This window comes from Blennius ocellaris, assembly GCF_963422515.1.
Source record: "Blennius ocellaris genome assembly, chromosome: 17".
NCBI classification, from domain to species: domain Eukaryota; kingdom Metazoa; phylum Chordata; class Actinopteri; order Blenniiformes; family Blenniidae; genus Blennius; species Blennius ocellaris.
The window spans coordinates 16,789,305-16,814,565 of NC_137666.1; the positions used below are offsets into that span (position 1 = coordinate 16,789,305).

At 42.5% G+C, this 25,261-nt stretch overlaps 1 protein-coding gene across 1 annotated transcript in view; it reads left to right on the plus strand.

The window, feature by feature from the left end:
- Window positions 1-25,261, plus strand: part of LOC308142661 (ryanodine receptor 3) — a 149,738-nt gene that overhangs the window by 96,986 nt on the left and 27,491 nt on the right. The window contains 33 exon segments of the mRNA XM_080513175.1: window positions 1,086-1,188; window positions 2,545-2,676; window positions 7,425-7,698; window positions 7,807-7,921; window positions 8,432-8,561; window positions 9,629-9,732; window positions 9,907-10,042; window positions 10,386-10,572; window positions 10,672-10,780; window positions 10,936-11,056; window positions 11,640-11,809; window positions 12,932-13,152; window positions 13,437-13,527; window positions 14,236-14,376; window positions 15,523-15,686; window positions 15,772-15,850; window positions 16,194-16,283; window positions 17,321-17,467; window positions 18,049-18,111; window positions 18,261-18,336; window positions 19,057-19,180; window positions 19,293-19,408; window positions 19,486-19,553; window positions 19,632-19,753; window positions 19,900-19,949; window positions 20,390-20,450; window positions 21,290-21,528; window positions 22,457-22,538; window positions 22,608-22,738; window positions 22,807-23,130; window positions 24,243-24,483; window positions 24,597-24,684; window positions 24,770-24,862. Of these exon segments, the coding sequence (XP_080369301.1) occupies window positions 1,086-1,188; window positions 2,545-2,676; window positions 7,425-7,698; window positions 7,807-7,921; window positions 8,432-8,561; window positions 9,629-9,732; window positions 9,907-10,042; window positions 10,386-10,572; window positions 10,672-10,780; window positions 10,936-11,056; window positions 11,640-11,809; window positions 12,932-13,152; window positions 13,437-13,527; window positions 14,236-14,376; window positions 15,523-15,686; window positions 15,772-15,850; window positions 16,194-16,283; window positions 17,321-17,467; window positions 18,049-18,111; window positions 18,261-18,336; window positions 19,057-19,180; window positions 19,293-19,408; window positions 19,486-19,553; window positions 19,632-19,753; window positions 19,900-19,949; window positions 20,390-20,450; window positions 21,290-21,528; window positions 22,457-22,538; window positions 22,608-22,738; window positions 22,807-23,130; window positions 24,243-24,483; window positions 24,597-24,684; window positions 24,770-24,862 (4,392 nt within the window).

Below are 25,261 nucleotides of genomic sequence, written 5' to 3' on the forward strand. Positions count from 1 at the left end.
AGCAGTTTTTTTTCCTCCTAAATTTTTGTGAATCTATTTTCAGCCGTGAGGCGACAAGGTTTGAAAGCATAAGGGCTGTTAAAATATTGTAGTTAATTGTGCATCCGGATTAATCATACTTAAATTTCACAATACAAGAGAAGATAATTCCTGCTCAGTGAGTATTGCACATTTTGATACCACGGTAACAATAAATTTGGGATTCATTGAGCAACAAGAGCGTATGTTTTATAGAGTGTACTAAGTTATGAAAGGCACAGTTATGTAGTTCTGTGACTAGGTTCTTAGTCTCTAACACCTGCCCACTGCTCGACTGTGACCTCTTTACCCTGGCAGTCCACTTCGATTCACGGCCATGATGATGCTCATGTGATGCAAAGGTGCAAATGAGCCCCAGAGGCTCAATGCAGATCACTTTGCATCAGAAAAGGTTAAGAATTAAAATCTGTTTCAAATGACGCCTCCAGCTTTATAATTGAGGGAGAGTTGTTGCATAACTACAGTCATTTTCCACATACATGGCTAATTTCTTCCCCCGCCCTTCAGTTCCATTTTTTTTTTTTTTAAATCATTGAATTCCCTCATTTTGGCGCCGGGGCCCAGAGAGAATGAGAGCTTCTCCTCGCTCCAAATGTTCCTGAAAGCAATCGTCTCTGCGTGGTGAGCATAAAGCTTCAAGGCGAATTCATCCCTCTGGATCTGGGATGTCATTGGTCCAATGAGAGGGCGCACATGCATGCGCACACACACACACACACACACACACACACACACACACACACACACACACACACACACACACACACACACACACACACACACACACACAATATCCCTTTAAGGTCACAGCTGGAGGCACAGTTCAGCTTCACAGCGACTTTAATGACTTGTCATGGTGTCCTTCAGTCTGGGAGTGCAACGGGAGAATTACCCTCTTAAGCTGTTTTTTTTCTTTCTTCTTCTTCCTTTTGAATCCTACATACAGTGTGATTAAATTAGAATACTGACATAGATTGAATTGATTTATAGACAGAGACACGTCTTCTCTAAGTTGGTATGAAGAGGTGCTTTGTGTCATATTTCAGATCAACATGCTGCTGACCTTCAGTTCGGGTGAGGACTGTCCGTGTCCCTCGGACATCCAGGAGGAACTGTACGATTTCCACAACCAGCTGCAACTTCACTGTGGTGAGATGCCCATCCCGCAATCATAAGAGATTCTAGTAATTGTACTTTGTTGTTGTTGCTTTTTTTTTTTTTTTTACCATACAATTAATAACCTTGTTATTTTGATTAAAAAAAGAAAAATCACCTTACTATGGGCGAGTGATGGTATGTTTATCCATTCTGCTAAATTATTGGTAGATTTATCTTCCCTTAATAGTGATTAAAGACACTTCATAGTCAAGATGGTATGATAATATGTTTCTTAATACGTGTTGGGATCCAAAAAAAAAGCCTCAATGTGAAAATCAGATACATCTTTACATGAAGCCGTAAGATCCGTTTCCAGATTACATTTTAGCTAAAGTTTGTTTGGTAATTGTTGTTTGAAGTTTTAACATGGTAGCATATCACGTTGAGTGCAGAAAAATAAATAGACATTTACATTGTATTTACATCAGAAATGTGTTATGAAAAACTATATATTAGTTTTATAGTATTCCCTTTTTAATATGATTTCTTCCTATGATAAGACATGGTGCAAAAGTATTTCTCTCTAGCTTTGTCTGTCACAAGCGACATCCTTTCTTTTATTATCATTAATTAGTTTCTGACATGTTGGAATAGACACAGAATGCAGATACATACAAAACATATTTACACTATGAATGAAAACAAGGAAATATCTAGTACATGAAAGTGTAAAATAAACCTTTGCGTTTCTTCAAATGGTCAATAAAATCAAGAAAACCTATTATAAGTGAATCTTTTTGAATAAGTACATCTATATTTTGTGAGTATGTAATATCTATCTGTCTGTCTATCTATCTAGTAATGAAGAATGTCATTAAAGCACATTTATGAACAAATTTATATAACATTATAAATTAACTGTAGAAAGATTTAAATATTAACAAGTACCTAAACTTATATATAAATGAAATTATATATTATTTTTACTGCTTTCATTTGCATGCTGCCAATGATCCTGCATCAGCGGAACTGCATCTGTGCGTCATAAAATGCTTCATCCTGCTTTTCTCCCGCGCTGCTCTGTCCATCTCTGCAGAGAATTTGCAGTTCACTGCCTCCATGATTGCTGTGACATCTTGATGTTTTGATAAATAATTGAATTGCCCAACCTTCCATGGGAGTACCGATCCGGAGGCAGTCTCAGCCGAGCCGCAGAGCAGCGACCTGTCATGGCAGCCTCCACACAGAAAACAATAAAGTTGAATTTCACCAAGCCCTAAAGAAGAGAGATACACACTGTCATGCCATGCTATGCAGCATATATGAGATCTTTGTTCACTCTGCCTGAATCCCATGTTTTTTTTGCATTATGCATTATGAATAGAGTGCCTCTGTGTGCTCGTGCAGGAATCCCTATGGAGGAAGACGAAGATGAGCAAGATACATCCATTAAAGGTCGCCTCCTTACGCTGGTGAACAAGATCAAGGGCCAGGCGCACAAAGCAGAGGCGCCCACGGAGAAAGAGCAAGCAGCGCCATGTGAGCAAATAACTACTTTTGTTATTTCAGATGCTGTGGATTTTCTGACGATGAGCACTCATAATCAATTAGTCTGGTTAATATAGATTTAATCCAATGGCAATGTTTGGTCGTACAAGTGGTTATAACTGGTTGATTTGTGATGATTCACCTCACATGTGAGTCTTTCGTCTCTGTTGGCAGAGCAGAGGGAGAGGAGGATTAGCAGGAAGTGCTCCTGTATTTTATTTCGAGCGGCCTCATTCTTGCCTCTATTTGCCTGTCAGTGTTATGTGGACCGAGGCAGTCATTTCCATTTCAATTTCTTTTCAATTTCATCATGGTAATGTGGCGCCCGGTGGAAGAGAGAGGCTCCCTAGTGAAGAGCCGCCTGTGCCAGCCGCTCTGGGAGACGAGAGAGGAGACTCGAGGAGGAAAAACCTGATAAAATGAAATCCTTTACCTGATTAGACTAATACACTTGTGTTAGATGTGGACATGATGGAAGAGGGGAGGATCAGTGCGCACGTCATTTTGATGACAGTTCTCAACAACGGTGTTAATGTAGAAGAATTGGTATCACATTTTTTTCCCGACTCAATTACCTCTCTGGTTGAAGGAGCACTAATCAAATGACTGATTTAAAACTACTTCCTCATATAAAAAGGTTTTCTTCATGAGCAAACCAGAAATGACTAAGTGATCAACGGTGTAGTGTGTGAATGAATGGGTGAAGGAATAGAGAACGGAAAATAATTTTTAAGGAAAGGAGAACTGAAACTATAACCTTTGTATCAGGTCTGAATAGGGACTCGGTGAACCTGGTTCAGATGCATGTCTTCAGACCGCTAGTGTTTTAGTGAAGACCACCGAACCTGAGACAGTCCAAGTCTAGACCAAGACCAGAACATCCTGAGGAAAAGAGAAGATCAACACTTTAAGGGGCCAAGGCTGAGTCAAGGCCAACAGTACTGCAACACCAAGGACCAGACGACCGTATAGTGGACAGAACACAAGATCTCACAGAGGGATCATCACGAGTCCAGAGGCTTTCCAAGGATTTAGAGGATTTCACTATCTATGATAGTAACCAGTATATTTTGATTAAATGCAGTAAAATTCACTTCCTGACATTTCGGTCACCTCGATGGCACAAAAAGCAACAAACACAGATTTGCCATGTTAGCTGAATCCAATGGATTTGCTTCTTCATACAAATGAAATAATCTTTTATCTTTAATCTTTTAATTTTTCACACTGGTTTGTTAGAAGTGAGAGAAACATGATCACTACATAGTAGGTTATTTAGTTTAAATTGTGCCCCAACAGTTAGATGTAATTCTCACAAGGTGTAAATTACCAGGTGGTTTGGTTTACTGCGACGTAAAGCACTCTGGGAATGCTGATGCAGCAAAGAATCTATTCAATATCTTTACATTTAGCTCAAATATTTTTACTAAAACTGTAAGTTCTTAATCATTTTATTTGAATACAGCTCCCCGTTGCTTCCTCCAGCCCTTTTTCTGCTGTCACGTTGAATCACTCTGTACATATTTGACCTTTAATACAAATTGCACTCATCTTTGCTGTGTAACAAGGCCTGCGTCTCTGGCTTTCATCCCCTCACTGCACACTATCTGTTGTTATATATGGTGTCTTTTATTGCTCCTGAAAACCTCGCTGCAAATCTGCTCACAATCTTTCCATTTCAGGGCCTTTTTGAACACGGTGCCGACCACAAGAGGTGACCAAATTGCACTCGGGTGAATTTTGGGCCGAAATTCTCCGTCGCCAACTGCAGACGATGAAAGGCAATCTCCCCTCGGAGATTTGGCGTGACCCTGACAGGGCACATCTCTCGCAGTGAGAAATGGGGCGGGACGAAGCTCGAGGAGTGTTTCTTTTCTCAAACGATTGCTTTGGGTCACAGCGGTCTTGGCGGCGGCCCTCCGCGAGAAGTCGTGCGAGGCTTGGTGGATCAGAAGACGAGTTTTTAGCTGCCATCTGTTGCTCGAGCTCGTTAAATCTACTTCTGTGTCAGCAGAAAGCATCACAAAGCAGAATAATAAAGTCTGGAACTGATTTGAGGCTTGAATAGTTTGGTGAGTTCATATATTTGCTAGTGTGAACCTTCGACTTGGAAGCATATGTGTCTTTTGCTTTTATAAGCATCAAAGCATACAATCTATTAAAAAAAAGAAATTATTCCAAGTTTGAAAAACTACACAGCAAATCTAAGCTGCGTTTTATAAAACGAAAAAAATCGTGTTACTATTAAAGTTGGGAATATTGTTTGTGAAGTTTCTCATTACTTTCATGTGGGGTTATAATGGTGGTAGGGCTGCTGTCTCTCTGCTCGTTTTGTACTTTTTTTAAGGAATTAATGCCGGTAGTATCGGATACATCGTCTATGGAAAATAGACAAACAGGAAATGCCACACCAACGTGGATCTGATCATTTTCAATGTAACATTTGTTACGTTGACGATCATAGAGTCCATTACACATCTAATCATACGTTGCCACAACAAGTCAGAACTCAAATTCATAGTTTAAATGTGTGTGTGTTTAAGTCTTGTTTGAGGAAAACAGTGAAGTTTCAGATGTCATTCATAAAAAGCTATTATTCAATGAATATCGAAGTTCTTATGTCACTGTTGATTTCAGCAAATATAAGTACTCATACTTGGTCTGTAAAAATGTTTTTGATGCATCCCAACGTCTTACACACACTCCTAATAGAGGAGGAGCGCCTCATTACTCATCAACTCCTTGACACACAAAAATAAAACTCCCAAGTTTACATTTGAAAGTTTTTATATCACTATTTTACTGGTCCAACCCATTTCAGATGAAATTGGACTGCATGGCCTCTGAACTAAATATGTTTGACACTCTGGTTAAAGATGTTTTAAGTCATAATACTTTTTATTAGAAAAAAAAAGTATTAAGAAATCTGCAGCATATGTGCAGTGCTGTTCTTTCAGGCACTATAATAGCCGTAGGTTAAAATGGCTTTTGCAGTTGCATTGCGATTTTTGCTGCTATTCTTTTTGCTGTTGTGAGTTTTGCTCTTTTGTTGTCACTTTTGCATTTGCGTTAACCATCCTGGTCCACGATAGTCGACCCTGAAAATGCAGCTGACGCTATTTCCATGCTCAATAGTTTATATAGATAAAGAAAAAGCAGCACAGAAGTCAATTTCTTGCTTGAATGTGGAAGCAGTTACAGCAGTGACACATGCTTTGTATTTTTGAAGACTACAAACGCCAGCGTCCATCATCGCTCTCAGCCAGACGGATAGTTGTTGTTGTTGGGGTGTCGTCGGGGGGGATCGTGGCGGAGAGCGATGGAGCCGATGAGTTTGATAGTGTGATTCTCGCTGCCGGAGTCTGGTGTTGTGAAGCGTGTTGGCTGAGAGGAAGACGTGTCTCTTCTCATTTAGGCTCGAACTGGTGCCGTCGCCGCTCCCCTGACAGCCGCTCACTTTTGGGCTGCAGGATCTGTTACCGCTGGCTTCCAGACCCGTCTCACACACACATACTCAAGTACACACACACTGACTGACATCCTGTTGTCAAACAGTTTTTATCACCGACAGATGCAATCAAGCAAAATGCAATCACCTAATTGCAGCCCCTTTTACCGAAATCGCTTGTGCGTCAACGTCCATCTTTTATGGTTCTGAATTCATTCATTCTCTTGTGTTTGAAACAAACACTTGGTTATAATGAAGCCTTTAGGGTCGCCCATAAAGGAGCTGTCTAAACAAATGGCTCCTCTTTAACCACAGAAGAATCAGGACTAATATATAATTGTCTTTCCTTTTCTCATTCTTTACATAACAGATTATTGCTTCTGCTTCAATGAAAATGTTTTTGTGAATGAGCTTTCAAACCGTTTCCTGCCTCACAGATTAAACAAAGAAGGTTGTTGAACTTCCACCTGATAACCTCGGGTTTGTAGCCAGAGCTTCTCGTGGTGGCGGCTGACGTGTAGCTCTTTTCACTCGAATGAAGTACTTTGAGGGAAAACTCAAGGTCTTATTTTCTCAGTTCAAGTATTGGTTGTTCAGATCAGAGCATGCTGAGTCAAGTGGAGACCATTTTTAGCCTTTGTGCTTTTTTTTTTATGCTCATGGAAGAAGTGCCTCAAGGGTTTTTATGTTTGGACGTCAATTTATGGGATGAATAGCAGCGTGTTGTCCTCTTAAAGCTAATGATGTACAGTGAGGTTAACCGAAAGGTTCACCGAGCTTTTTTCTGCCCGGTCATATGTGAAGACTTTTTTACATTACGATTATGGTGTACAATGTAATAATCACAGATGACTTGAGATGTGGGTAGCTTTACACAACAGCGTTTCAAGTGAAAACGCATTGTTTTTGTTTCGCAAACGTTTCATGTTCACACGACAACAATTCGAAAACGACATCCGTTGGTCTTATTTCAGACCAAAACAAGGCGTCTGAGGCTTTTCCTCATGATTGTCAAATTTTAATTACATCTGTTAAAAAAAGACCTTAATAGGACTTTAAAACCTCACAGCATCTTGCTTCTTGCTTCAATGTAATGTTTTGGGAAATCAGAGATGAGGGGATGTGGTGGACTGCCTTAGTCTTAGTGGTATAATGGGGAGTTTCTACAATAACAGCTGGTTTAGGTCACGTTTTATTCAGCCCATGTTACTAGTAAGATATTTTTTTCTACCAACTTTCTTTTACTGAACTGATAAAGATAATGTGCCCCACCCCCACCCCCTACTTCCAGCCAACCTGAAGGAGCTCATCTCTCAGACCATGGTGAGCTGGGCTCAGGAGTGTCACATCCAGGACCCCCAGCTGGTCCGCAAGATGTTCAGCCTGCTCAGGAGGCAGTACGACAGCATCGGAGAGCTGCTCCGCGCCATGAGGAAGACGTACACCATCAGCGGCGTCTCGGTCCAGGACACCATCAACCTGCTGGCCTCGCTCGGTCAGATCAGGTCGCTTCTGTCTGTGCGGATGGGGAAGGAGGAGGAGAAACTCATGATTGATGGACTTGGGTATGTTTTTCACAACCTTTTGACATCAATCATCAAGGGTAATTGGAATACATGCATATTTTGTACACTTCCTTTCTACTGTGGTGATACATTTTCCTTGTTTTCCAGTGACATCATGAACAATAAGGTTTTCTACCAGCACCCAAACCTGATGAGAATACTGGGCATGCATGAGACGGTCATGGAAGTCATGGTCAATGTCCTCGGAGGAGACAAGTCCCAGGTTTAACAGCTTCTACCTATAAACGCTGTGTCTGATCCTCCGCCGGCTGTGAAAGTGGCAACGACAGAGTTTCTCTCACAGGAAACGATGTTCTTCGCTGACAGAAACCTGTGTTTTCTCTCCAGTATTCCCTTCTTTTTTTTTTCTTTTTTTTACCATTGGTGTGTATGAAGCTTGGTGCTCATTATTGAAGACGTGGTCCAGACTTCAGCAAAAGGGCAGAATGTAGCTGACTGACAGAGTGCGAAGATGCCAGGCCGTTTCTCACGTTAATTAAAAGACTAAGACAGTTCAGGGAAGATTCAGGACCGTCGGGTTTATCTCTCTCCAAAATCTCTTCTTATCAATTTATTGTTTGAGTGACTGCTGCTCTGCGGCATCGACACGTTATTAGATTTTAGTGCAGCCTTCATAACGCCATGAGACCACCGCCAGAGAACAATCTTCCTCTTGTTTTTGAAATCAAAGTTATTTGACCCTGCTCAGTCTGTATGTCCCATCCCACAGGAAATTGCCTTCCCCAAGATGGTGGCCAGCTGCTGTCGCTTCCTGTGCTACTTCTGCCGGATCAGCCGCCAGAACCAGAAGGCCATGTTCGACCACCTCAGCTACCTGCTGGAGAACAGCAGCGTCGGCCTCGGTGAGCGCAGATCGGTTTTACCGTTCATCGTGATGCTGCACACCTACTCAACTTTACAGGTTGAAACTCAAGAAACCCAGAGGATATACTTTAAAATGATTGCTTGGATGATTGCTTCAAGTTTATCTGGATCCTGTAACAGCCCATCATAATTGTGTCTATTTTGATGTAATTAAAGTCAATAACTTACTGTTTTCTAATCAAATAACAAAAGTTTTTGCTGCATGGTGTGAAACTATAAAATGTGTTACATTAGCAAATTGCACAAATGCACGAAATGCATTCTTCTTCCAAGAAATGCAGTTTGATTTATGTATTATTACATTATTGGCTGTTTATATTGTTTTCATGCTACTTTAAACATTTTGTAACATATTGGTAAATTATGACAATGATGAGGTATACTGAGTATATTTATATTGAGATAGACTGCTGTATATTTAGATATACAGCAGCAAGTTTCCATTTAAAAAGTAAAATTAACATCACTTGTTTTAGCGTTAGAGACTCAAATTTTCAATCAGTTGATGTCACATTTCTTATAAACAGAAACAAACATACTCAGCAATTGTACAAATTAGCAACAATCAAGACCAGGACCAGGCCGTTATTTGATATTATGCCACATTCTTGGTTGAAATCAACTTTTTAACAATGATATTAGCAAAGCTAATTGTGTGTGACAGAGAGATCGAACAAACTCTAAGTGTTTCAATAATTATTGATGCTGCATGTGATCACTTTCCAGTCCCTGGATTTTCTGTGCAGTATTTGTGTTTCCAACACACTCATGTTGATGAACCCTACTTGACATAATGCAGATAACTCTATCGTGTGACAATTATTGTTTGTATATAATGTTTCCATATTAAACCCAGTGGACCATGTCTAAGTATCTGGTTTTAATTGGTGGGAAACCTGATAATAATCTGATGATGCTTAGCAGTGGTTGGTAGATGGTGTGCTCCTGAGAGGAAACACCACCCCCTGCTGTTTGTTCGCTTGGTTGTAAATTATCTGAATAAAAGTAGAAGTATCTGAGGCGACTTGTTTGCTTTGGGTTGCAGCTTCACCAGCGATGAGGGGCTCCACCCCTCTGGATGTAGCTGCGTCTTCAGTGATGGACAACAACGGTCTGGCTCTGGCTTTGGAGGAACCGGATCTGGACAAGGTACAACTTTATTCTACTGCAGTCATGCACCTTCATCCAGAAGGATGAATTTAGTCAAAACTGGGAAATCTACATCTTTACGTTTGTTTCCTGTTGAAGAAAATGAAGAGTAGTTGTAATTTAAACTTGTCACTGTGTCATATGAGCTGTTTATATGAGATGATGTGTTTGCAGGTGGTCACCTACCTGGCCGGCTGCGGCCTGCAAAGTTGTCCAATACTTCTCGCCAAAGGGTATCCAGACATCGGGTGGAACCCCATCGAAGGGGAGCGTTACCTGTCTTTCCTGCGATTTGCTGTATTTGTCAACGGTATGATTACATCCATCCCAGTCTGAGGCGTCGTGCAGCATGAGGTCAATGTTAAGACGAGGATCAAATTAAACATTTTGAAGGTGGCCATTTCATTGTGTCATAAACCGTTTTCTCCGAGTCCCTATCTGTTTCTTCTCGTCTTGTATCTCTATGTAAACATGCAGGAAAGGATGTGATAGATACGAAAAGACTCCATTGAGTTGCTTCAAGCAGCGTCTACGTGGGCTTTTGCCTCGGGCTCAGAAATAGTGATGTGTATGTGTCATGCTGCAGGGCTTGTATGGGCTGGATCTTCCTGCTCAGATCAATTATACATTTTCTTGTAACGTTTGCGTTCCAGGAGAGAGCGTGGAGGAGAACTCTAGCGTCGTGGTTAAACTCCTCATCCGTCGTCCCGAGTGTTTCGGACCGGCCCTGAGGGGGGAGGGGGGCAACGGCCTGCTGGCCGCCATGAAGGAAGCCATCAAGATCTCGGAGACGCCGGCTTTAGACCTGCCAGGCTCTGTGCAGGGGGTCAGCTCTGATGTGTAAGCCACAAGCAAAATCAATGCTGCAGAATGAGCCCTTCATAGCGCCTTCATTTGGTACCTTTACCGTTTGAAAGTGTCGCTATTTCTCTTTCTTAGCTCTGCCGATGGGGATGATGAGGAGGAGGTGGTCCACATGGGAAACGCCATCATGTCCTTCTACTCTGCTCTCATCGACCTGTTGGGACGTTGCGCCCCGGAGATGCACGTATGTAACATGTGCCTAACAGAGCTGCCAGCTTTCACGTATCGAGAAAAATACTCATATATGTGTGGCTTAAACCAGGGCTGTCATATCCTGAATAAATGGATTATCTCTTGATTTTTCTGGATAAATAATCCAGTGGCTTTATGTCTCTGCAGCTCATCAACAAAGGGAAAGGCGAAGCGCTGCGTATCCGAGCCATCCTGCGCTCCCTCGTGCCCACCGAGGACCTCGTGGGAATCATCAGCATCCCCCTCAAAATGCCCGTCGTCAACAAAGGTGCTCCACACGGTCAACCCCGTCAGGGGACGCTTTCTTTTCACCTGCATGCACCAACATGGAGGTACAGCAGGCGAGAAAACGTCGCACATTCGAAGCAGTGCTGAAAGTTATCGATTTCATTTCACCGCTCATGCCTTTTTAATCAGCACAACACTTTACCGCACACTCCCATAGCTCTGAGTAAGCCAGATCATTTCTATAGCCAGCTGCCTTGCTCTATTGATTGATCTGCATAAGCATGGCGAGGCTTGCCTCTTAAATTTGCTGCTGTGAGCACCGCCACACAAGCTTTGTCAGCAGGCCAAGAATGAAGACGGCGAGCGGAGGCTTCGGAAAACTGCTGCATGTTACCTAATGAATACACATGGCCCTCCTAATCAAAGAAGACTTGCCATTATGTACTGCACATTCCTCCCTGGATGCTACACTGCTTCACGCACGTGCGTGTGTGTGTGTGTGTGTGTGTGTGTGTGTGTGTGTGTGTGTGTGTGTGTGTGTGTGTGTGTGTGTGTGTGTGTGTGTGTGTGTGTGTGTGTGTGTGTGCGCGCCTTCATTCACTTGTTTCTCTTCTTTGCCCCAGATGGCTCGGTGACGGAGCCGGACATGTCTGCCAGCTTCTGTCCGGACCACAAGGCCCCCATGGTGCTGTTTCTAGACCGAGTGTACGGTATCGAAGATCAGAGCTTCATGCTCCACCTGCTCGAGGTGGGATTCCTCTCGGACCTGAGGGCCGCCACATCCTTAGACACGGTAAGCAGAGCCGCCGACGGTAATGGATTGCCGGCCGTTGGAACACGAACTCAGTTAGTTCCTGTGGCTGCAATGTTGGGAATCCTTTTTATACCGAAACACAGATCCTCATTAAGCCTCAGCTTATAGTTTCATTTGATCAATTTAAATGTTTTTTTCCCCTCCGTTTCGAATCTCAATTAGATGAATAAAATCACTGAAACAAAGAGTTCACCTGTTTTACTCCAAAGGCTCCGATCCATATGCTGCATTCTTGCACAAAAGAGTGCATCTAAAGCACCGGATCACAAAGGGAATTAAACACTTTATAGCAATGTAACTAAATATTGATCAATATTGTAGTGTGTATATTGGTGAATGAATCCTAGTAAATACGAAAAAGAAACTGAGATAACCAAAGCCAAAATCCGTTGAGCCAGGAAGAGTGAGAGAGAGAGAGAGAGAGAGAGAGAGAGAGCCAGCAGAGATCCAAGCATCCAGCTCTTTTTATCAGGTTAGTGGAACTTGTTTCAGGTGCCAGCTGCTCCTCCACAACTACACCTCCTACTCAGGAAGAGAAATAAAGACAGGAGTGGGCTGAACACCAGACGTCTGAGTCTGAGCGATCACCACAACCTGAAGCCAAAGGACTTAGTCTCCGTGTGTGTTTGGTAGTGTTTTAGGAATGACTGAGTTTCCAGTGAGTCCAGTGTTAATTATTCATCACAAGATGTGATTGTCTTCACGCTATAAATTCATCTTCTATCCCACTTTATCCATCACAGGGTTGCAACTATATGGACTAATCCAAGAATACCTGGAACATAACACAGAAATTATGCAGACCTTGCACAAAAACAAGGAATCGATCCATGAAAGGGAGTGCAAAACACTTCTCCTCCTCATTGGATTCATTCATTCACAAGTGTTTCAATCTTGCTAATGTAGCCTTTCATGCGGCAACCTAGTGAGCAGCCCTTCTTTGTGATAATACCCATCATTAGCCGCTGATAGTGTTCCGAAAAAGGTCTCCCAGCATCTCTTCCTTTCACCGTGTTTATTAACATTTTAATTGTTTTCCGTGCAGTTTGACCGAAGAGGTGACATGCGCCATGTGCGACTTGTGTCTTGCTGCTCACACAGGAGGGTCTGTGCACCACAGAGACGGCCCTGGCCATGAACCGCTACATCGGCTCGGCCTTGCTGCCCCTCCTCACCCGCTGCGCCCCCCTGTTCGCCGGCACCGAACACTACGCCGCCCTCATCGACTCCACGCTGCACACCATCTACCGCCTCTCCAAGGGACGCTCGCTGACCAAAGCGCAGAGGGACGCCATCGAGGAGTGCCTGCTGTCCGTCTGCAAGTGAGGAGCAAAAAATAAAAAATAAAAACCTGCTGAGTGTTCTTGGCTGTTAATGATACAAAAAAAAAAACATCTCTCACTTTGCAGGAATAGTGCAGGAACAGCACATTTTACCAGCTTTCCTGGAACATTTTTTACTGTTACTTTCGGCGCATGTTTTCTTTTTTGTCCCCTGAATATCTTTTCAAGTCGGTGCGACGAAGTTTGACAAAGTCTGCTGTTTTGAAGGCGGCCCGGCTCAGGGCAGCCGCTCTCTTATCTCTCTCCCTCACCCTGTTCTGCAGGCACCTCCGTCCCTCCATGCTGCAGCAGCTCCTGCGTCGCCTCGTCTTTGATGTGCCCTTGCTGACTGATTACTGCAAGATGCCCCTGAGGGTGGGCACCACTTTTTTTTTTTCTTTTCTTCTTTGTTCCCCACTCTTTTCCAATGTCTTCTCGTAGCTCGTATTCCCTGCATGCCTCTGTCGAATTGTTTCCCGTCTGCTTTAATATAAACTGGAATTTTTCAGGATTCTATTTACCCTTCGTCCACCGAACCTCACCACTCACTTTTTCTCTCACTGTGGTCTCTGCATTGTCACACACATGGTCGGGTTACTAGATTGTATTTCCTCCGGCTCTTGTGAAGGTGTGCGTTGAATCTAATGTTGCTGCTGTTTGCGTTCCTCGTACACACACACACATACACACACACATGTGCGCGCACGCTGCACAGAGTTGTGCAGCTGCAACACACCTGTGGTGTTAATCATTTGGCTTTTCACGAAGTGGGCAGCTCGAGGAGGGAAAACAAGGGGATGAAGTACTGGACTGTGTGATTTCAGGCTTGTTGGCTCCACTTCTCCACTCCATCTGTCAGGCCACAGGAGAGAAATACTGGAGATGTAATAGACTGTGACTGGCCTGTGAGATGCTGGACAGTTTTTTGTTTTTTTTAAGTTTTTTATTTAATTTGTGCCTACAGTTGGATGATTCCTCTGAGGTGTTATTTACCATGCACACATGGTTAAGAGCACCTGTTTTGATTACATGCTCATGCACCGTGCTCGCGAACACCACTGTTTGTTTGTTTCTTCTCCGCAGCTGCTCACCAACCACTACGAGCAGAACTGGAAGTACTACTGCCTCCCGTCAGGCTGGGGCAGCTTTGGCACGGCGTCCGAGGACGAGCTGCTCCTCACCAAGAAGATCTTCTGGGGAGTTTTTGACTCTCTGTCACAGAGGGTGAGTTATGGTCATCAGCCAGTACCACATTGCCCCACAAGATGGTGTTGCGAGTCAACCTTCCTGCATTCAGTACATAAATAGAGATAAATAAAAATGGGAAATTGGATGAGCAATACAATTATTAGCAACCATTAACAGCAATCGCCTCAAAACTCTGAACACTGACTCAATACTGCCACCCAAAGCATAGATGCAGTACTACTTGTACCTGAACTCTGTGGCTCTGAGGGTAAGGAGCTGGAGGAGCAAGGTAGACTTGCACGTGTCCACGAATGAGTTTTTTTGGATCTTGACCACATTTTTATTTTGTAAGTTCCTGCATGCAAGAAATTATACCAAAAAGGAAATAAGATATAATTGTCTCATATTTTGTTAAAATATTTTTTTTAAGTGTTTAGTTTTCATACTAAATGTGCAACATTTACAACCATTGTAGACTGTATGTGAAAATATTTGCACTTTTTACTGCTTGGATATCAACAGTTGTTAACAAAAATATCTTATAATATGAAGTTTGGCATCGCTTCAAAAATGTGTATTTTAGATTGAAATACTGAGACAAAGCATGTGCAGTTGAAGATTGAATGTGAATAGTCATGCATCGCCACTTCTTAAAAGCTGAAATGATTAAATAGTGGATCCAGGAAAAAGGTGCACTTACCAGCAGAGGAAAGTGGAAGTGAAGCTGCAGCAATGAGCACATGGACAGACTCTATCTTATTGAACTCGTGAATATTCGTTATTTACATGTATTTTCTGACATCTGATGAAGATGATTTTCTGACAATGTACAAGCACAAATAAGAGCCATCGAATTCATCACGGGCTCAATTAACATGCATGATTGTAAGGGGCTCACTGCTACAAATACTGTGATGCATGTAGCTGGAGTCAGCACATCTCTCTCTGAATGAGCACTCCTGAAAACAACTGGCCTGCAAACGTCAATATCTGGACGGGGCTATCATTGATCTGAAGCCTCCAGCCTGCTGGTTCCTCAGCTTTTTAGAATAATTCTTCATTACAGGTCTCTTCCACCAGGTCTTCCACTGTTTCTGACTGCACAGCTTTATTAGGTTAAATAAAAAACAAACACTGCGTGCACTGGTCAGATAAAATGTCTGCCTTGTTTTATTTTTGCAGAAGTATGACCCGGAGCTCTTCAAGATGGCCATGCCTTGCCTCAGTGCCATCGCTGGAGCTCTGCCGCCAGACTACGTGGACGCTTCCATCAGCACCACTGTGGAAAAGCCAGTTTCTGTTGATGCCCAAGGCAATTTTGACCCCAAACCCATCAACACTGCTAAGTAAGCCACTGTGGACCCCCACCATCATCCGCCCATAATATGCATTTGCACTCAATTAGAGGCTAATTGTCACACTCATTTCTAGCATTGCTCTTCCGGAGAAACTCGAGCACTTTGCCAACAAATACGCGGAGCACTCCCACGAGAAATGGTCCGCAGAGAAGGTAAGGCGAGAGATAAGAGCCCTCTCCTTCCAAGGGAATGGGTACTAAATGAAGCAGCATTGCGTGTCGTGATTGTTGTACGAACAGAATGGGACACTAAAAATGTCTCACCTTGAAGACATAGTGCACAGAATAGTTCATAGGCATCAGTGCCCCCTTTAGGCGACGCCCTATTTAGTCTGCATTGTTGCATCTGTCAAAGAGTTGAACAAGCTGAGACCAGCAAGAGCTGAACATACCATCACTCCTGAATGTGTACTTCTCTGAGGAAGTCTTTTAAGTTGTAAATCTGATGCTCAGGAAGAAGCAGTGAGGATCACTTTCATTCTCCTGGTGTCCTCAGGTGCTGCTGGGCTGGAAATACGGCGACTGTGTGGATGAGAAGGCAAAGACTCACCCGCAGCTCAGGACCTACAAAGGCCTGACAGAAAAGGTAGGTTAAATGTCAAATGTGTATATATTGGAGAGGTCTCCTGACCCAAAAGTGCCAGTGACGTTAATTTTGGTCTGTCAGTTAGTCCAATCTGTGGCATAACATGATGAAGAAACATTCACTTAAGGCACAGGGATTAAACTCATTTTAGTTCACAGGTCACAAATACACCAATCTGATCTTGAGTTGAATTTAAACTATAACGTTTTTCTTTGCTGTGATACTGCAGACTTTATGTTTGTAAAAAGTCGATATTGTTTCAACACCTGAACAAAAATGACTGCAATCTCAACATAAAGCTGATTTTATTAAGGCAAAATACAGTAAAATGTCGACAAAACTTCACTTCATGCTGTTGCTTTTGCATGTTTTTACAAATTCACCCTGACAGCATGGCTCGAAGGCGAGTTTGATCACTTTCATGGCAGCATCACTGATACCTCAGCTCAGCTTTGTAAATAAAATCCAATGATTTCTTTGCCATTTTTACATTTTGCTTGGTGAGTTCGTGTGATTACAGCCTCTTGCAGGCAAATTCTGGCTCAAGGATCTTATGTTTGACCCCCTTGGTTCAAGTGTGTGTAAATCCAGAAGAAAGGTGATTTAATGCTGAAAGAAGAAATCAAATTGAGAAACAAATGTATTTCCCAGTATGGCGACTTCTTTAGAAGAAATCACAGTAAATTAAAAAAAACTGTTTAAAATGCACAAGGAGAATGAATGTTTTTCACATTATTTTAAATACTATTTTGAATCTCGGCATTTTTGGTTACATATATATGATGACTGTATTTAGAAAATATGTAAAACCATTCATCTAATTGGCTGTACACATTGAATACAAAATCAGTTAAGAAATCACTTGTTGCTCATATTAAAATTAAATGACATGAATGTTTTCTCATCTGCAGAAAGTATGATAAAACTTTAGAGATGTTATTTATTAGTTATTACAACAAGTTGATATCGTTGTGACTGTAACTAATGCATTTTAACGCCGTGTCCCAAACATCAATACCTTGTTGTTCATCGTCCAGGAGAAGGAGATCTACCGGTGGCCAATCAGAGAGTCCCTGAAGAGCATTCTGGCGATGGGCTGGACCGTCGACCGGACCAAGGACGGAGAGAGCATGTCTCTGCAGAGGGACAGTGAGAAGATGAGGAAGATATCTCAGACCTCGCAGGTGTGTACTCAGTAGTGATTTGTAAATTACACAAAAAGTATTCAAAAATACTCAATATTTCGCTCAAATATTTATATTATGTATATCTTGTTTCTGTCGATCGTCGTATTGCTTAAATTAGCAAAAGGTTACAGGTTTTCCGCCCTCTCTCTAACTTATAAAGGAACTGTTTTTTCATTCAAACTATTAAATTAGATTCATATTGACATAATTTTTTCAGAATTATCATCTTTATATACATATCAACAGTTATACAGACACACAGTGAAAACAAATCCCTGATGTTAAAGATGCGATGAGAAACTATTCATAATTGAATTTTCTAATATTCTCGATTTTTTTCCACTTCTACTTCCTTTTATATTATTGTGTCTGTTTTAAGTCTCTCGTCCTGTCTGCTGTTTTAAAGACAGATCAGACACTTGTTTACTGAGCACACAAACGGCTTTGTTACTACTCTAGCTCCAGTCCAAAAGAACTGACTAATCCTTTAACAGATGCAATTATAGCAGTGTCATTGTTCCATCAGAGCGCGGTTTCACGGCGAGCAGCACATACTTTATATGTGCATCTGTTTACAGGCCAACGGCTTCAATCCCAGCCCAATAGACACGAGCAGCGTGGTTCTATCCAGAGAATTGCAGGTGAGTGACCCCACGTTTGTTTTGGTTGTACTTCATATCGCACAATCTCTCAGACTGAATGCGAGATCAAAAGCGATGTTTCCTGAATGCCTGATGAGCAAACGTGGGCGCGATGCTGAGTTTGTCATGTTTATTGTCTTTGGTCCAAGGGGATGGTGGAGGTGGTGGCGGAAAATTACCATAACATCTGGGCCAAGAAGAAGAAAAGTGACCTTGGGAGCCGAGGTGATTCCTTAATGAAGTCAATCAGGAATGCATGCGGCACAAACAGATGTGTTAAGTTGAAAGAAAGAAATTAATACATCCCAAAAATGAATATATCCTATTGTGAATGTGTGTATTAATGTGTTTTTTTTGCAGAATTACTAAAAATGATTACAATAGCTAAAACTACTCAAAAAACAAAAACACAAAAAGAAACAGGAATTTTTTTTAGGATAAAATCACTAATAACAGTTTAAAAAAGAAAAATACATATAAATTGGTTATACAGCTAAAACTGTTCAAACCACCAAAAAAAAGGAAAATGGCTAAAAAGCTAAGATTGTTCAGATTTATAAAATGGCCTACGTGACAAAAATCCAGGAAAAATTCCAACAAAAAAAATCAGTAAATGTGCTTAAAGAAGCAAAAAGCAAAAAGTTTACTTTAATTGTCATTTTTAAAATCTATTTTTTTTCTTCATTTCAGATCATTAGCATGTTTTGCAGCGCCAGACAAATTTTATTGTGTGAAAAATTGCAAAAACAACTCTTTTGGTCATAAAGATTACATGGGACAGTCAACTTATGATATAAAACACAACTATTGAGACTATTTTCTTACACCAATAAATGCTACTGCGAATAATTGACCCTGTTATGCGTTTCACTTCACGCAGCGGTGACACGTCGCTAATCACGTCGCTAATCACGTCTGAACCCGGGGTTGTGTTTTTGTCCTCAGGCGGCGGGACGCACCCTCTCCTGGTGCCCTACGACACGCTGACAGCGAAGGAGAAAGCACGTGATCGAGAAAAGGCCCAGGACCTTTTCCGCTTCCTGCAGATAAACGGCTACAGCATCACAAGGTCGACACACACCGACGTATCGTTGGGGTCTTTGCACCACATCATAACTTAACAGTAGAGTCATCAATCAAAGGGTAGAGTCAGGAAAACATGATTTCCTGTTACGTTGCAGAGGTCTGAAGGACTTGGAGCAGGATTCCTCCTCCATGGAGAAAAGGTTTGCCTATAAATTCCTGAAGAAGCTGCTCAAGTACGTTGACTCTGCGCAGGAATTCATTGCCCACTTAGGTATGCTAATGTTACACCGGTAATAACGCCAAGAGATTTGCTCTTTCTCATTAAACGTGCATATATTCTCTGTCCAGAGGCCATGGCTGCCAATGGGAAAACCGATAGGTCACCTCACGAGCAAGAAATCAAGTTTTTTGCCAAAGTAAGAAAGTTGTACGAAGGCTGGTGCCGAACTCGTCCCACTGATGTTTGCATTAATGTAATTCTGTGTCTCTGCCAGGTTCTTCTCCCTCTCATCGATCAGTACTTCAAGAACCACACGCTCTACTTCCTCTCCTCCCCCAATAAGAACCTCAGCAGCAGCGGCTACGCCTCCAACAAGGAGAAGGAAATGGTCACAAAGTCAGTTATCACACATTGAAAACAACACGTCTTTAGCTCCAATCTCCTTTTCAAATATCTTCTACCTTTTACACTCTTAATCGCTGATACTCTAACCAGCCACTCACTCTGTATTTTCTCTTTTCTTTCCTGTTTCATGCCTCCAGCCTGTTTTGTAAACTGGCAGCTCTTGTCAGACATAGGATTTCACTGTTTGGTAAGCTGAATGAGTCGCAGCAATCTCAGGAAATTTGTGGTTGGTTGAAATCAGAAATATCCCTAACAGGTAGACTGTATCACCTTGTGGTTGCAAAGAGCTTCAGTCTTTGTTTTTCCTTCTCATCCTGCTGCTTCTTTGAGTGACCCAATGTACCATCTGGTGGTATAAAATTGTATTGCAGGGCAAGGAGAGGCAAATGTATTTATATGGCACCATTCAGACACAAGACAATTCACAGTACTTTGCGGAAGGCGATTAGGAATCTTCGGTGATTAAGATCATGAAATACATTGAAACAAAGCCATTAAGAAAGGCATATAAAGGGGACTACTTTGTACCCTGGACTTCCATTCACTGACCTTATAAATCAACATACTCTTGAGACATACAGTGTTAACCTTGAGAGTTGATGTTGTAATGTTTGTGGTGTTTTGCAGGGAGCGACTCCACCACCATGGTCAGCTGTCTGCACATACTGGCTCATACTCTGGACACCAGGTGAGATCTGACACAGGCAGAAAAAGGAGCTTGGACCAGCCCTCGGCTGAATGATCATGCTGCCCAAGCATGTGCTGGTTAGAAAGACATTTACAATTTTTCCACAGAAAGCAAATCTAACCTTTGCGGGAACCTCAAGAGGAACTTATTTACCAGGAACATTTTTCTTTGAGACAGTATTAATTCTGGCGTCTTACGGGAGGCGCTGGCATTAGAGTTGAGCTGGCATTTAAATACGCAGCAGAAATTTCATGCGGCACATGTTGCCCGGGGCTCCCAGTGTTCTACAGAGACAATGTACTGTTTGTTAATGCAGCTCACACATAATCAGGCTAAATTGGCTCTGCGTTATTGTGTCTTGTTTTTGTGCCGAAGAACCCAAAGACCGTCTTTCACGTCTCCTTCCTTCTGGGACACATCAGGGCTTTACAATGGGTAATTCATTTACAAATGTTATAAACTGTGAAATGCTGAAAATGGACAGACTAATCATATTAATGCTATTTCTGAGTGTCACATGGAGCTTTTTCTTTTCTTTTCTTTTTCTTTTTTTCCCCAGCTCCAGCACAGGCAAGCTCACCTTGGATTTAAATAATCTTCTAATTCATTAAATAAATCATTTATTTTTCATCCTGAGGGCAGTCAGGTCGATATTCATGTCTCATAATTCATGAGTCAGTCCGTCACAGACCGTGAGAGAAGTAATGGCATGTGTGAGCGTGTCCCGCTGTGAGTAAACAGCGCCGTCCTTTGCATACCGAGAGGGTGTCCAGAGGTTTTATTATAGCACTGCCCTTGCATATCTCCTCGTCCATCACGCTCTCGTTTGGCTCCAACAGGACAGTGATGAAGTCGGGCTCGGAGGCGGTGAGGGTGGGCCTGAGGACGTTCTTTGAGAATGCGGCGGAGGACCTGGAGAAGACGTTCGAGAACCTGAAGCTGGGGAAGTTCACTCACTCGCGCTCGCAGATGAAAGGAGTGTCGCAGAATATCAACTACACCACCGTGGCACTGCTCCCCATCCTAACGGCTCTGTTTGAACACATCACTCAGCACCACTTTGGCGTCGACCTGCTCTGTGAGTCCTGACAGCAAAGCGAAGGATCAAACAAGTCTGAGACGCTCCAGTTTACAGTAACACATGATTAGAAGCTTCGGGATCTCTGATTTTTTTTTGGGGGGGGGTTATTTATAATGTGAACCAGTGACAAGGAGGCATAGCAGGCCCGCGAAGAGGGTCGATTTAGGTTGAGTTTGTTTATGCTTTTTAGTGGAGAGAATGTGAACACATGAAATATATGAGCTGCAGTGTTTTCCTGCCGTCTTCATAAAGTCAAATAGAATTTAAATATTCGAAAAACATGTGAGGAGCAAAGGTAAGGACATATAATGGATGTGTTGACAAGTAATTAAAAAAAGACTAAACTCAAACCAGAGCTCAGTTTGCCTGATTCCTCCCTTTTTGACCAGGACATATGCATATTTGCTGATTTATATTCAAAAATCTAAAATGCAGTTTGTAGCACACATAATCCTCATGTCCCTGTTGTATGTGTATCAGTCCAGCTTCTTTGCAATCGTAGTGTTGGAGTAAATTCGACTCATTCTGTCCGACACATCCTGGTTAGGCCGGGCGGTTTGTGTGTCTTCTCCGCATTGGTTATGCTCGTCATGGAGGATTGAGGATATAATGGCAGGAGAGATGTTAACAGGGGTTAATCATGTATTCCACTGGATTTACAAAGGTCAAACAATTTGCAACAGTCACTTTTGTGGGGAGAAATCCCTGCCTCTGAAAATCAGGCCTAATCATGGTGCAAATGGGATTTGCGTCAGTCACACGGAGGATTTTAGTGGGAAAAGCGCAGGACTGTAATGAAATGTCAGTAACTGTAAACGCAGAGTAAAATCTGCAGAGAGTTATAGCTGTGGCAAAATCTGATTATCAGAAAGATAAACACAACATGATCTCTAATTTCTGCTTCATTTAAATTTTGTTTTCCAAGTGGATGATGTCCAGGTGTCCTGTTACCGAATCCTCACCAGCCTCTATGCACTGGGCACTGGGAAGAACATCTATGTAGAAAGGTATTCTAAGTTTAAATAGAACGATCTCGTTCAGCGAAGCAACAGCGTAACATTAGATTTGTCTCTCAGGCAGCTTCCTGCTCTCGGTCAGTGTCTGGCAACTCTGGCTGGAGCCATTCCTGTTGCCTTCCTGGAGCCGCTGCTCAACATGTACAACCCCTGCTCCATCTTCAATACCAAGAGTGCCAGAGAGCGGGCCGGTGAGTCTCCTGTACTCCAACATTTATTCATGATCAGGATCGTATATCACACCTCTTTCCTGTTTCAGTCTTAGGAATACAAGAGTTGGTGGAGGAGATGTGTCCCGGGATGCCCCGACTGGACGGCCTGATGAAGGACATCAACGACATGGCCGAGTCCGGAGCGCGATACACCGAGATGCCTCACGTGATCGAGGTGGTGCTGCCCATGTTGTGTAACTATCTGTCCTACTGGTGGGAGAGGGGTCCCGAAAACCAGCCCGCCAGCGGTGGGAGTATCTGCTGCACCACGGTCACGTCGGAGCACCTCAGCCTCATTCTGGGAAACATCCTGAAGATCCTCAACAACAACCTGGGCATCGACGAGGCCTCCTGGATGAAGAGGATAGCTGGTGGGTATTACGATCTTCGTACAGGAGTGTAAAACTTGGTATCTTAACGAAACAATAAAGCCAAAGTTAAACTCACATTTTTAGTCTAAAACCTCCCGAAGCAAACTAAAATGAATAATAACAATGTTTCAACGAGAGTATTAAAACTAACCAGCGAGTTGCAGCTCAGTTAATACCACTTTTTTACCACAAGATGGTGTTGTGAGTCAATCTCCCTGCAGTCAGTTCATAAACAGACATAAATAAGAACAGGAAATTGGTTAAGCAATAAAATTAATTGTGGCCACTATCAGCTGAAAACTAAACATTGACTAAAGTTTACATACTGTCCCTTTAAATTAGGGGTGTCAAACATAAGGTCTGTGGGCCAAAACCTGCCCACAAGAGGCACAAATCCAGCCTACCAAGGTAACAAGCAAATTATAAAGTTTTTTTTGGTTTGTTTGTTGTTGTTTTTTTACACATTTCTCAAGAGTAGTAGACGCAACACAACACTGAGACCCGAGCTGCAATCTCGGTGATGCTGCTATGAAAGAAAGCAAACATTAGCCACAAGGCCATGTTTTCAGGGTGAGTTTGTTTTTCTTTCTCCTGCTTTGAATAGAGACCTATTAAAAGCACAGACAAATTCAAATAAAAAATGTGCCCAAACTTGAAACACCTTAAGTGTATTTTCAATAAACTTCCTGCAGGGACAGTGAAATGTCCTCACCTTTCATTAAGATTTTCTCTTTCCATTTTATTGCAACTGGAAATGCACAATTTACTCGGTGCATCATTTTGCAAATCTGTAGAAAGAACAAAACTTTGCCATTAATGTTTTTGACAGATTCACAATCACCGTATGGCTTTGTTGCTGATGTTATTTTGCATCACTCATCCTTCACCCACCGTCAATGCGTCGATCTGCTGTGGAGTTCTGGATCTGTGTTATTAAAACAGTGCAACCCCAAGTGGACAAAGTTTTTAGTTATTTGTCCTTTTACACTTTGCAAGGTCATCCCACTGACCAGATTGGACCCATTAGTGCGCTGATTTTCTCTCTAGCTTATTAAAGATGAACACAAATGATTATAATATGAAAAGAACCTCTTTCTCGTGTTTTTTTTCAGTTTATGTGCAACCGATCATCAGTAAAGCTCGTGCCGACCTGCTGAAGAGCCACTTCCTCCCCACACTGGAGAAGCTGAAGAAGAAGACGGTGAAGGTCGTGGCTGAGGAGGAGCTTCTTAAGGCAGACAATAAAGGAGACACCCAGGAGGCCGAGCTGCTCATCCTGGACGAGTTCGCCGTTCTCTGCAGGGACCTGTACGCCTTTTACCCCATGCTTATCCGCTATGTGGACAACAACAGGTGAGCACGTTACTGATGGAGCTGTTTTAGAGGAGAGTTTAGAGGGAGACGGGGGAACTGTTAGTGTCTGCAGAACAGGCAGAGTGGATGCATTAATCTCTCTCCCGCCACAGGTCCAGGTGGCTGAAAGAACCAGACTCCAACTCCAATGAGCTCTTCCGAATGGTCGCGGAGATATTCATCCTCTGGTGCAAGTCGCATGTAAATACTCTCCTCTCATAGCACAGAGAGCCGCCAGGTGTAGCTCTGTTTGACGGATTTAATTCACATTTCTTATCGGTTTCAGAATTTCAAAAGAGAAGAGCAGAACTTTGTAGTTCAGAACGAAATCAACAATCTTTCCTTTTTAACGGGCGATAGTAAAACAAAGATGGCGAAGGTAAGTTTTACAAACGCCGCCTCTTCTATCACTTTTATTTTCCACTGCAGCAGACACACTTTCACTTGACCCTCTAAACCATGACGGCAAGACACAAGCTTATTCTGTCTGTGTTTCTAAGACACTGGTTCCCAACTTAGTCCAGGTCCAGGACCCCGTCAGGGAGTCACCAATGATCATTGGGGGGGAATGAGTTGGTCTTGCGTTTTCATTTCAGAGAAATATTGAGTTTACACAGCAATGTTGGCGGTGGGGCTGTTTTCACAAAAGTTGCATTTTCAGTGCCTTCGTGCACCGTTGTCGTGGAAACAGACACCCAAAATTAAATTCATATGTTGCGTTTTTCACTTGAAAACATTGTTGTGTAAACTAGGCCTCAAATTATGCCATATTTCTACA